At 35.0% G+C, this 14098-nt stretch overlaps 1 protein-coding gene across 4 annotated transcripts in view; it reads right to left on the reverse strand.

Annotated features, from left to right (window-relative positions):
* LOC142345890 (uncharacterized) overlaps positions 1-14098 on the reverse strand; it is a 268945-nt gene that overhangs the window by 240469 nt on the left and 14378 nt on the right. For all 4 annotated transcript variants that reach the window (XR_012759361.1, XR_012759362.1, XR_012759360.1 and 1 more), the window contains exon 2: positions 1656-1758. Coding sequence is in view for 1 of the 4 variants with exons in the window: in XM_075398324.1 (XP_075254439.1) it covers positions 1656-1758 (103 nt within the window). In the remaining 3 variants the exon portion in view is untranslated. The remainder of the gene's footprint in view (positions 1-1655; positions 1759-14098) is intronic.

The raw sequence follows: 14098 nt of genomic DNA on the forward strand, positions 1-14098 counted from the left end.
GCAGAAGCCTCTTATTAGGGACCTTTACTGCACATAGGAGTTCCTTTGACCTTAAGCAAATTCAAACTAAACTTAAGTTTTTAAAGCGCAAAAGTCATTTTATTGAGTGAGGTAAGTCACGTATGATCAAAATCTAGTCACGCAAATAACCTAAACAGCCGGCAGATTGCCGGAATAGCTGCAAAATAGACTTGCGTGCCGTAAAATACAGATGGAAAAAGATACAGAAGTGAGTTGATAATAGTTATCGCCGCCGCCTATAAAACTTACAAGTTTATTTCAAAGGAGGTTGTTTTTGGGTGCAAAAAAGTTTCCCTGTCGCGTCTCGAACCACCGATCTCCGGATTAACAGCCAGTCGCCTTAACCACTCGGCTGTCGGACCATACAATCTGTTTTCTTACAATCAACTTTGTTTTAGGAACAGATTCTGTTTCTGAATAACCGCAATTTAGGTCACGCAGAAAGCGTGAAATCGAGCGCGACAAAGCCATTTAGGCAGTGACGAGACAGAATGTTCTAGAACAAATGTAAAACGAAAATAAAGCGTCAGACGACGAAACAAAAAAAACCAAGAGCACCGCAATATAGCTACGCTCAGCTTACAGCTTCGCAGCTATAAAAAAGTTTGCTAAAGCGAATGAGAAATGACGTCACGCGCGCAAATGCCGTTAGTGAGAGGAAGAAGTCATTCAGAAAATTTGACTTTTTCAGCTTTGCTGCGTGAACAAATGTAAAACGAAAAAAGAGCGTCAGACGACGAAACAAAAAAAAACCAAGAGCACCGCAATATAACTTCGCTCAGCTTACAGCTTCGCAGCTATAAAAAAATGGGCTCGTTCAGCAAATTTTTTACACTCAATTTTCTCGCTCTCTTAGAATACTGCGTGAACAATACCACTCTCTCTCTCACTCTGCTTTTGAATTTTGTTCAGCAGCTTGACCTAAACACTTGTTTTCACGAGTGGCATTTGATTTTGCATCCTGTTAACTCCAAGCACCATAACTTTACACCAAAGACAGCACACCACTACAATCCAAGTTAATACTTTTGGATTGCAAAAAACCGCTCAAGCCAAAAACTTGCCATTTTAGAAGCAGACGTCTAAAAGGCTTTGTTCATATTGTGTTCTAAAGCAATCAAGAGGCACTTGAGAGACGGGGCTGAGCTATTAAAACTGTGTCTTTAATAGAGTCGTCATTCGATCTGTTATTCGAGTTAGCCTTCATCAGCAGATGTCCCATATCAAACCAGTCCTTAGTCCATACGTGATAGTTGCCCAGCTGGATTTTCTATTATGCTAAATTCGTGCATTTGAACTGCAATTTTTACGGAGATATTGAACAAGCCAAAACTGGTTTTTTAATTAATTTTTTTCAAATCTTTACGATCCTTGTATGACTACCAAGAATTCATATAAATCATATATGACCTAGTATGATTTCAAAGAATTTTCAATTTGGCTTTTTTTACCAATGGAATTGCCAATTATGGCTTCATTTGTTCTCCTGAAACTCACTAATTGATTTTTTCCTTGTATCATTAATTTTTTGTATGATCCCTGTATGAATACTAAGAAATCATACAACTAATATATGACCTAGTACGAAATCAAAGAAAGTTGTATGATGGGTGACCCGGGAAGTATATGCATACCTGCAGAACAAATGCGATGCTTTGGCAGACAGCTGCAAGGAGAGACTGCACTTTCTTTACTCTGAATACGATAGAAGGACTGTACTTGGCAGAGATTCGGAATCTACAACAAAAAGCGTATGATAACTCTCGCTTCTAGTTCAGAAAATGTTAATCATTTCAATAAATGTAATAAGAATAAGAGACTTGTTCGAGTTAAAGTTATCGGGTTTTACTTTGAACTGGAATTCAATTCAAATGAGAAACTGTTTTCAGCTGAGCATAAAAAAATTCAAAGTACGTTAGATATATTTACACATAGCTCAAACTTGAACCAATCGGAATGTCTCATGAACATCCTTGGAAATAAAGTGGAAACGATGGGTTGGAAAATTTTATCACTTTGATTAAAAGAAGGGAATACAGTATGAGTTCAATTCAATCGTCTCCCCAATGTCTTCAATTTTCCGTTTCCCTATTTTATCTCCGATTGATATATCCATTAGCCCATTAGCTGCGGGGGAAACATTTGGCTTCTCGGTTAATTTTGAAATTCTAAAACATTTTTACTTTAAAAAAAGAATTTAATAAATAGAATTTAGAAAATAGAAGGAGGCAGACAATTGTCAGAGCAAAGAAATTGAATAAGTTTGGAGGAGCTCAAATGTCGTGGGAAGTAGCATGCTGTTTTCACCTTTTTTGAGCGAAAAGAAAACTGCCCAATGCAAGAATAAAAAGAATGATCTAGCGAGAGGGAAGGTAGAATGCAACAATTTATCGGTTGACGTTGATTGCAGCTTCTGTTGTTTTATTTGTTAACAAATATCAATGAAAAAGATGCAACATTATAACTAAGTTTTTTTTAAATTGAGTTCTAAGCAAGCAATGAATATTCAACTCCGAATTTCAAGCCCTTCCGAAGAATCATATTGTATAATTGGTTAACATTGAAGCAATAAAATACGAATTAAAACGTGCCCCGTCTTCGGAGTAAATAAGATGAGGATTAGAAGTAACTAAAGGGGATTGCAGGGCTGGAGAAACAATATCTTATCTAGGACCACATTTTTTCATCATTTGCTAGAGAGTATTCGAATCTGGGGTTGTTTGTAGAGTGAACTTAAAGCCTCATGACTCTGATGATCGGAGAAGCTTCACTTTTAGTTACGGTGACAACCATGGCGGTGGCTGATGATAGTTTAAAAATCTTGACCTTAGACATCTCTACCTATTTTCAGATATTTATTCCAGCAGAAAATTTGGAAAAAATATAATAGTTTCCAAAGACGTACTCCAGATTGTGCTTGACTCTTTGTGGGTAAAATTTCGATTGTAACATTTTGTAGCGAATTAGGTAAAAATAATTTGGTTTTGGGGCCACTTTGTGGGTGGTGACAAAATGTTGCTCACAAAAAATTAATTTTTGCAAGAATAGCGTCTTTGTTGGGAGGTTTTTAAAAAATTCACATCAAATTCCGCCGGCGATACACTTGTGGCATTGAACGACGAAACTATGGGTTGGCGTCTATACGAGTGACTCTTAAGTAATTTGTTATCAAGACAAAAAAATGAAAATTTTCGACATAGTGTCATTACTTATGAGCTCAATATAATCCCTGGAGGCATGAGTTAGATCTTGTTCGTTGCAACTCGTAAAATAATATATTAAATGATAAAATTCCAAGTAAAAGCGAGCAATTGGTTAGAAGCCCTGTGTAAGATTATGTCCAAATTATTAGTGTTCCCTTTATAAGGATTACATGGTGGTTGAAATAGCAGTCTCTCCTATTTACACCTAGAGAATCTCACAAGCAACAATATCTGCAACTGCGGGCGATTTAAACACCACTACTAGGAGCTACAGGTGAGATCAACTTCATCAACTTCCGTAGATTCCTTTTAAGATTCATAGGTCACTGACCCCCTTGCGAGACCGGAGTGGTTTCAGTCAGCTTCCACAGGCTCCTTCTTAGGAACCACAGGAAGTAGTTTCACAGCACCCTTTGTCAAAGCTTACGAGGGCTCTTGATGAAGATCCATAACCGTGTGTTAAAGCCACCCGAGAATTAGTAATACACTGCCTGAACCTATGCATAGTCATAACACCCAATCTAACTCAACAACATATCCTTGTGGTGAATGCGGCACTGAATGCCGAGAAAGCACTCTCTTGCTTCATGTGTGCCACTTGGAATCACAGCGGAAACTGCTCTAGTAGTAGTAGTGGTAGTAGTAGAGGGTCTTGTTTCTCCACCTCTTCTGGACACAGAGGTAGGTTGGATTCATGATCTCATCTAGATTTCCGCTCTATCCGAGCATAGATATTTTTCCAAACAGAGAACAATTAGAATAACTTCCGCTCTATCCGAGCATAGACATGTTTCCAAAGCAGATCAAATAGAGTATCTTCTTTCCTCTCCAAGAATATACATGACCGCAAAGTAGAACAATTAACATACCTTCCAGTCTAACCAATGTTTCTCACCGGATATATTTTGCTCTAACCGAGCCTCAAAACTGTAAGTATCCTGCTTTAACCGAGCATTCAATCGGAGGTCAAACTTCTGCTCTAACCGAGCATCTTTACAACTACTGAATTAAAATCTGATAAAACAGAGCCTCAAAACTAAGTATTCTGCTCTAACCGAGCATTCAAACGAAGGTCAAACTTCTGCTCTAACCGAGCAATTTTCACAACTACTGAATTAAAATGTGATAAAAACATGCTTGCTTTAAATATGCCACTGTTTAATCTGCCTTTAAATATGCCACTGTTTAATCTGCTTGAAAGCATACCAAAAATCATACGCCAATTCCCAAATATCTTGCGGATTTGGATGCATTCCATCCGACGAAATATGCCGATATCCAAACTTTTTATGTTCAATGAAAGTAATCCGATGATCGCGTGCAACATCCCGGTAGCAGTCATTTACTTTCTTAATGATTTTCAATTCGTCTTTTCGGTGAATTAGTGCCATAATCGTTACTTTAAACTTGATTAAATTTGAGTTTTTCAATTAGATAATACATCCAGTCTGATGTTTCGATAGGTCCCATCGGTGGTTTATTACGTTTATCGAACAGTCTGTTTGTACCAGCCATGACAACTACATTTCTTACAGCAAAGGATTTCATATTTTCAATTACGCGATTGCTGCAGAGTGTTGAGATGCAGCCTCCTGGGCAAGATATAGTAATTGCGTTTTTAACAAACACGCCATACACAAGCGAGGATCCCAAGATAAAATTTTGAAACACCCGTTTACTTTTCTCTGGAAGAGTTAATTTGCGGTACGGTTAACTCAATTCGACGACTGTACAGCGTTGTTTCATTAAATTATATTTGATTTCGTGTATTCTGGACCCCTCAACAAATTTACTTTCCATCTTCTCTCTGCTCTAGTGTCTAGGCACAAGCTCTGAATGCAAACCAAAGATCCATAGCACTACTATGGCTCTGCATACATTGTGAGGCACCAGGAAAACCCAAATTAAAAGACCAATCTGAAACCAAAGTAGATGATGTTTAGAACCAAACTTAACATCCAAATGCAGCGTCATTCGGCGAGCTAGAAGATCGAATGACCCGAATAGAAAGCAAACTCGATGAACAGTTGAATTTACCGTTGAAACTAAGTTGCCCACCCGAAGTTGTACCACATATTAAGAATAGTGGGCAACCAATTAAACCAATTGGCAGACAATCAAACGAAATTATCCACAGAGCGGATAACAAGGAAAGGGAAAGTTTACGAAAGACTCCAAAAAAGTATCCTCAATGAAATTTTCAACAAAAGCTTAACTGCAAATAACCAACCTTGCTCATAGATAGAAATTCATAAGATCTTCTGTTAGATCAGTCACTCACCCAGAGCGCGGCAGAGTAACTTTTACAGATTTCAACCCTTGCAAACGTCAATTCATAAGTCCAATTAAGGATTTTTTGACAAAACGATAGCTCAAAAAATGTAATTTAGAAAAACGCAACAGCTTTAAACATCTTGGATGCGTAAAAAATGGCCACATGACTCAAACCTATTAATTTAGAGTTGGCTTGCCTTATATGAGTAAATTACAAAACAACCTTGCATGCTGTAATAAAATAAATTGCCAAACAAACTTAGTTGATCAATTTTTCAAGCGAGAGTATTTTCTAGAACACATAAAACAAAAATGAGCTTCATACGATGATGACCAATAAGTAGGAAAAGTCCGACAACAATCAGATAATTTTGTTGACAAAATCAAGGATCTAGACCCTGAAAAGACAAAAAACGACTTTGAAAACCATTGGCTATAAAACAAATGGAAGATTAGAAACAGTTAAAAAAAAAGGACGCCAGATTATCGCATGTGACCACAAATAAGATCTTAAAAACCGGAACTTTTCAAAAAAAATCCATTTCATTGAAGATGCTAATAAAAAGATTCATAGAGCGGAAAACAAGGAAAAGAAAAGATACGACGGACTCCAAAAAAGTATCCTCAATGAAAATTTCAACAAAAGCTTAACTGAAAATAACCAAACTTATTAATAGATAGAAATTCATAAGATCTGCTAGATCAGTCACTCACCCAGAGCAAGGCACATTAACTTGTACAGATTCCAACCCTTGAAAAAGTCTATTCATAAGTCCAATTAAGGGTTTCTTGACAATATGACAGCTCAAAAAATATAAATTAGAAACGCGCAACAGCTGTAAACATCTTGGATGCGTAACAAATGGCCACATGACTCAAACCTATTAACTTGAGTTAAATTGCCTTAAATGAGTAAATGATAAACAATCTTGCCTGCTGTAATATAATAAACTGCGAAACAAAATTACGTGACCAATTTTTCAAAGTATATTCTAGACCAAATATAAAACAAAAAAGAGCTTCCTACGATGATACCCAAAAAGTAGGAAAAGTCCCACAACAATCAGATAATTTTGTTGACAAAATCAAGGATTTAGACCCTTAGAAGACAAAAACGGCTTTGAAAACCATTTGCTATAAAACAAATGGAAGATTAGAACTAGATGAAAAAAGGACGCCAAATTATCGCATGTTACCAAAAATGAACTCTCAAAAAAGGACGCCAAGTTATCGCATGTTACCAAAAATGAACTCTCAAAAACCGAAACTGTTCAAAAAACCATTTCTACTTCCAATTTAGACTTGGAGAAAAAATTCCACTCACTTTGCCCAAATAGCTAGTTTAGCGTAATCAAAATGACTACTCCAATTTTAACAATTCCACACTTCAAAAATAAGGAAAATGTGTGAACAGATATTGAACAAACCCTTATATGAATTAGAAATAGATATGAATTAGAAAAAAAAACAAGAAAAGTAACTGACAAAGACTGATATATAATCTAAAAGAATTTACTTCAAGTTGCGACACCAAAATAATGTTGTCAAAATACCCTGCAATACCAGCAGTGGGAACCAAATTAAACCAATTGGCAGGTAACCTAACGAAAAGATTCATAGAGCCAAAAACAAGAAAAAGAAAAGATACGATGGACTCCAAAAAGCATCCCTTATGAAATTTGCAACAAAAGCTTAACTGAAAATAACCAACCTTACTCATAGATATAAATTCATAAGCTCTTCTGCTAGATCAGTCACTCGCCCAGAGCAAGGCACATTAATTTATACAGATTTCAACCCTTGCAAAAGTCTATTCATAAGTCCAATTAAGGGTTTCTTGAATTAAGGGTTTATGAAAGCTCAAAAAATCTAAATTAGAAACGCGCAACAGCTGTAAACATCTTGGATGCGTAACAAACGGCCACATGACTCAAACCTATTAACTTTGAATTGCCTTAAATGAGTAAATTAAACAATCTTGCCTGCTGTAATATAATAAACTGCGAAACAAAATTGCGTGACCAATTTTTCAAAGTATATTCTAGAACAAATATAAAACAAAAAAGAGCTTCATACGATGATACCCAAAAAGTAGGAAAAGTCCCACAACAATCAGATAATTTTGTCGACAAAATCGGGGATTTAGACTCTTAGAAGACAAAAACGGCTTCGAAAACGATTTGCTATAAAACAAACGGAAGATTAGAACTAGTTGAAAAAAGGACGCCAGATTATCGCATGTTGCCACAAATGAGCTCTCAAAAACCGACACTGTTCAAAAAACCATTTCTACCTCCAATGGGTTTAAAATTCCACTCACTTCTTTGCCCAAATTCCTGGTTTAGCGTAATCAAAATCACCACTGCAATTTTAACAATTCCACACTTCAAAAATAGGGAAAATGTGCGAACAGATATTGAACAAACCCATATAAGAATGAGAAAGATATGAACTAAAAACAAGAAAAGTAATTGATATATAATCTATAAGAATTTACTAAGTTGCGAATCCAAAATAATGTTGACAAAATATCCTGCAATACCAGCAGTGGGATCCAAATTAAACCAATTGCCAGGTAACCTAACAAAAAGATTCATAGAGCCGAAAACAAGGAAAAGAAAAAATACGACGGACTCCAAAAAAGTATCCTTAATGAAATTGTCAATAAAAGCTTAACTGAAAATAACCAACCTGATTAATAGATAGAAATTCATAAGATCTTCTGCTAGATCAGTCACTTGCCCAGAGCAAGGCACATTAATTTGTACAGATTCCAACCCTTGCAAAAGTGTTCATAAGTCCAATTAAGGGTTTCTTGACAATATGCCAGCTCAAAAGATTTAAATTAGAAACGCGCAAATGCTGTAAACATCTTGGATGCGTAACAAATGGCCACGTGACTCAAACCTATTAACTTGAGTTAAATTGCCTTAAATGAGTAAATGATAAACAATCTTGCCTGCTGTAATATAATAAACTGCGAAACAAAATTACGTGACCAATTTTTCAAAGTATATTCTAGAACAAATATGAAACAAAAAAGAGCTTCATACGATGATAACCAAAAAGTAGGAAAAGTCCCACAACAATCAGATAATTTTGTTGACAAAATCGGGGATTTAGACTCTTAGAAGACAAAAACGGCTTCGAAAACGATTTGCTATAATACAAATGGAAGATTAGAACTAGTTGAAAAAAAGACGCCAGATTATCGCAGGTTACCACATTTGAGCTCTCAAAAAAAGGACGCCAAGTTATCGCATGTTACCAGAAATGAACTCTCAAAAACCGAAACTGTTCAAAAAACCATTTCTGCCTCCAAGTTAGACTTGGAGTTAAAATTCCACTCACTGCTTTGCCCAAATTTCTGGTTTAGCGCAATCAAAATCACCACTCCATTTTTAACAATTCGGCATCTCAAAAATAGGGAAAATGTGAACAGATATTGAACAAACCCATATAAGAATGAGAAAGATATGAACTAAAAACAAGAAAAGTAATTGACAAAAACTGATATATAATCTAAAAGAATTTACTAAGTTGCGACTCCAAAATAATGTTGACAAAATACCCTGCAATACCAGCAGTGGGATCCAAATTAAATCAATTGCCAGGTAACCTAACGAAAAGATTCATAGAGCCGAAAACAAGGAAAAGAAAAGATACGACGCACTCCAAAAAAGTATCCTTAATGAAATTTTCAATAAAAGCTTAACTGGAAATAACCAACCTGATTCAAAGATAGAAATTCATAAGATCTTCTGCTAGATCAGTCACTTGCCCAGAGCAAGGCACATTAATTTGTACAGATTCCAACCCTTGCAAAAGTCTTCATAAGTCCAATTAAGGGTTTCTTGACAATATGACAGCTCAAAAAATCTAAATTAGAAACGCGCAACAGCTGTAAACATCTTGGATGCGTAACAAATGGCCACGTGACACAAACCTATTAACTTGAGTTAAATTGCCTTAAATGAGTAAATGATAAACAATCTTGACTGCTGTATTATAATAAACTGCGAAACAAAAATACGTGACCAATTTTTCAAAGTATATTCAAGAACAAATATAAAACAAAAAAGAGCTTCATACGATGATACCCAAAAAGTAGGAAAAGTCCCACAACAATCAGATAATTTTGTTGACAAAATCAGGGATTTAGACCCTTAGAAGACAAAAACGGCTTTGAAAACCATTTGCTATAAAACAAATGGAAGATTAGAACTAGATGAAAAAAGGACGCCAAGTTATTGCATGTTACCAAAAATGAACTCTCAAAAAAGGACGCCAAGTTATCGCATGTTACCAAAAATGAACTCTCAAAAACCGAAACTGTTCAAAAAACCATTTCTACTTCCAATTTAGACTTGGAGAAAAAATTCCACTCACTTTGCCCAAATAGCTAGTTTAGCGTAATCAAAATGACTACTCCAATTTTAACAATTCCACACTTCAAAAATAAGGAAAATGTGTGAACAGATATTGAACAAACCCTTATATGAATTAGAAATAGATATGAATTAGAAAAAAAAAACAAGAAAAGTAACTGACAAAGACTGATATATAATCTAAAAGAATTTACTTCAAGTTGCGACTCCAAAATAATGTTGTCAAAATACCCTGCAAAACCAGCAGTGGGAACCAAATTAAACCAATTGGCAGGTAACCTAACGAAAAGATTCATAGAGCCAAAAACAAGGAAAAGAAAAGATACGATGGACTCCAAAAAGCATCCCTTATGAAATTTGCAACAAAAGCTTAACTGAAAATAACCAACCTTACTCAGAGATATAAATTCATAAGCTCTTCTGCTAGATCAGTCACTCGCCCAGAGCAAGGCACATTAATTTATACAGACTTCAACCCTTGCAAAAGTCTATTCAAAAGTCCAAGTAAGGGTTTCTTGACAATATGACAGCTCAAAAAATCTAAATTAGAAACGCGCAACAGCTGTAAACATCTTGGATGCGTAATAAATGGCCACATGACTCAAACCTATTAACTTTGAATTGCCTTAAATGAGTAAATTAAACAATCTTGCCTGCTGTAATATAATAAACTGCGAAACAAAATTACGTGACCAACTTTTCAAAGTATATTCTACAACAAATATAAAACAAAAAAGAGCTTCATACGATGATACCCAAAAAGTAGGAAAAGTCCCACAACAATCAGATAATTTTGTTGAAAAAATCAGGGATTTAGACCCTTAGAAGAAAAAAACGGCTTCGAAAACCATTTGCTATAAAACAAATGGAAGATTAGAACTAGTTGAAAAAAGGACGCCACATTATCGCATGTTACCACAAATGAGCTCTCAAAAACCGACACTGTTCAAAAAACCATTTCTACCTCCAATGGGTTTAAAATTCCACTCACTTCTTTGCCCAAATTCCTGCTTTAGCGTAATCAAAATCACCACTGCAATTTTAACAATTCGACATCTCAAAAATAGGGAAAATGTGTGAACAGATATTGAACAAACCCATATATGAATGAGAAATAGTTATGAATTAGAAAAAACAAGAAAAGTAACTGAAAAAAACTGATATATAATCTTAAAAAATTTACGAAGTTGCGACTCCAAAATAATGTTGACAAAACACCCTGCAATACCAGCAGTGGGATCCAAATTAAACCAATTGCCAGGTAACCTAACAAAAAGATTCATAGAGCCGAAAACAAGGAAAAGAAAAGATACGACGGACTCCAAAAAAGTATTCTTAATGAAATTTTCAATAAAAGCTTAACTGAAAATAACCAACCTGATTCATAGATAGAAATTCATAAGATCTTCTGCTAGATCAGTCACTTGCCCAGAGCAAGGCACATTAATTTATACAGATTTCAACCCTTGCAAAATTCTATTCAAAAGTCCAATTAAGGGTTTCTTGACAATATGACAGCTCAAAAAATCTAAATTAGAAACGCGCAACAGCTGTAAACATCTTGGATGCGTAACAAATGGCCACATGACTCAAACCTATTAACTTTGCATTGCCTTAAATGAATAAATTAAACAATCCTGCCTGCTGTAATATAATAAGCTGCGAAACAAAATTACGTGACCAATTTTTCAAAGTATATTCTAGAACAAATTTAAAACAAAAAAGAGCTTCATACGATGATACCCAAAAAGTAGGAAAAGTCCCACAACAATCAGATAATTTTGTTGACAAAATCAGGGATTTAGACCCTTCGAAGAAAAAAACGGCTTCGAAAACCATTTGCTATAAAACAAATGGAAGATTAGAACTAGTTGAAAAAAGGACGCCACATTATCGCATGTTACCACAAATGAGCTCTCAAAAACCGACACTGTTCAAAAAACCATTTCTACCTCCAATGGGTTTAAAATTCCACTCACTTCTGCCCGAATTCCTGGTTTAGCGTAATCAAAATCACCACTGCAATTTTAACAATTCGACATCTCAAAAATAGGGAAAATGTGTGAACAGATATTGAACAAACCCATATATGAATGAGAAATAGATATGAATTAGGAAAAACAAGAAAAGTAACTGAAAAAACTGATATTCAATCTAAAAAAATTTAAGAAGTTGCGACTCCAAAATAATGTTGACAAAATACCCTGCAATACCAGCAGTGGGATCCAAATAAAACCAATTGCCAGGTAACCTAACAAAAAGATTCATAGAGCCGAAAACAAGGAAAAGAAAAGATACTACGACGGACTCCAAAAAAGTATTCTTAATGAAATTTTCAATAAAAGCTTAACTGAAAAAAACCAACCTGATTCATAGATAGAAATTCATAAGATCTTCTGCTAGATCAGTCACTTGCCCAGAGCAAGGTACCTTAATTTGTACAGATTCCAACCCTTGCAAAAGTCTTCATAAGTCCAATTAAGGGTTTCTTGACAATATGACAGCTCAAAAAATCTAAATTAGAAACGCGCAACAGCTGTAAACAACTTGGATGCGTAACAAATGGCCAAATGACTCAAACCTATTAACTTGAGTTAAATTGCCTTAAATGAGTAAATGATAAACAATCTTGCCTGCTGTAATATAATAAACTGCGAAACAAAATTACGTGACCAATTTTTCAAAGTATATTCTAGAACAAATATAAAACAAAAAAGAGCTTCATACGATGATACCCAAAAAGTAGGAAAAGTCCCACAACAATCAGATAATTTTGTTGACAAAATCAAGGATTTAGACCCATAGAAGACAAAAACGGCTTTGAAAACCATTTGCTATAATACAAATGGAAGATTAGAACTAGTTGAAAAAAGGACGCCAGATTATCGCATGTTACCACAAATGAGCTCTCAAAAACCGAAACTGTTCAAAAAACCATTTCTGCCTCCAATTTAGACTTGGAGTTAAAATTCCACTCACTTCTTTGCCCAAATTCATGGTTTAGCGCAATCAAAACCACCACTCCATTTTTAAAAATTCGACATCTCAAAAATAGAGAAAATGTGTAAACAGATATTGAACAAACCCATATATGAATGAGAAATAGGTATGAATTAGAAAAAACAAGAAAAGTAACTGAAAAAACTGATATATAATCGAAAAGAATTTATTAAGTTGCGACTCCAAAATAATGTTGACAAAATACCCTGCAATACCAGCAGTGGGAACCAAATTAAACCAATTGTGAGGTAACCTAACAAAAAGATTCAGAGCCGAAAACAAGGAAAAGAAAAGATACTACGGACTCCGAAAAAGTATCCTTAATGAAATTTTCAACAAAAGCATAACTGAAAATAACCAACCTGATTCATAGATAGAAATTCATAAGATCTTCTGCTAGATCAGTCACTCGCCCAGAGCAAGGCACATTAATTTGTACAGATTCCAACCCTTGCAAAAGTCTTCATAAGTCCAATTAAGGGTTTCTTGACAATATGACAGCTCAAAAAATATAAATTAGAAACGCGCAACAGCTGTAAACATCTTGGATGCGTAACAAAATGGCCACGTGACTCAAACCTATTAACATAGAGTCAAACTGCCCTAAATGAGTAAATTATAAACAATCTTGCCTGCTGTAATATATTAAACTCCGAAACAAAATTGCGTGACCAATTTTTCAAAGTATATTCTACAACAAATATAAAACAAAAAAGAGCTTCATACGATGATACCCAAAAAGTAGGAAAAGTCTCACAACAATCAGATAATTTTGTTGACAAAATCAAGGATTTAGACCCATAGAAGACAAAAACGGCTTTGAAAACCATTTGCTATAGAACAAATTAAAGCTTAGAACTAGTTGAAAAAAGGACGCCAGATTATCGCATGTTACCACAAATGAGCTCTCAAAAACCGAAACTGTTCAAAAAACCATTTCTGCCTCCAATTTAGACTTGGAGTTAAAATTCCACTCACTTCTTTGCCCAAATTCATGGTTTAGCGCAATCAAAACCACCACTCCATTTTTAAAAATTCGACATCTCAAAAATAGAGAAAATGTGTAAACAGATATTGAACAAACCCATATATGAATGAGAAATAGGTATGAATTAGAAAAAACAAGAAAAGTAACTGAAAAAACTGATATATAATCGAAAAGAATTTATTAAGTTGCGACTCCAAAATAATGTTGACAAAATACCCTGCAAT

Source organism: Convolutriloba macropyga, chromosome 9 (assembly GCF_964194025.1).
Source record: "Convolutriloba macropyga chromosome 9, txConMacr16.3, whole genome shotgun sequence".
NCBI classification, from domain to species: Eukaryota; Metazoa; Xenacoelomorpha; order Acoela; family Convolutidae; genus Convolutriloba; species Convolutriloba macropyga.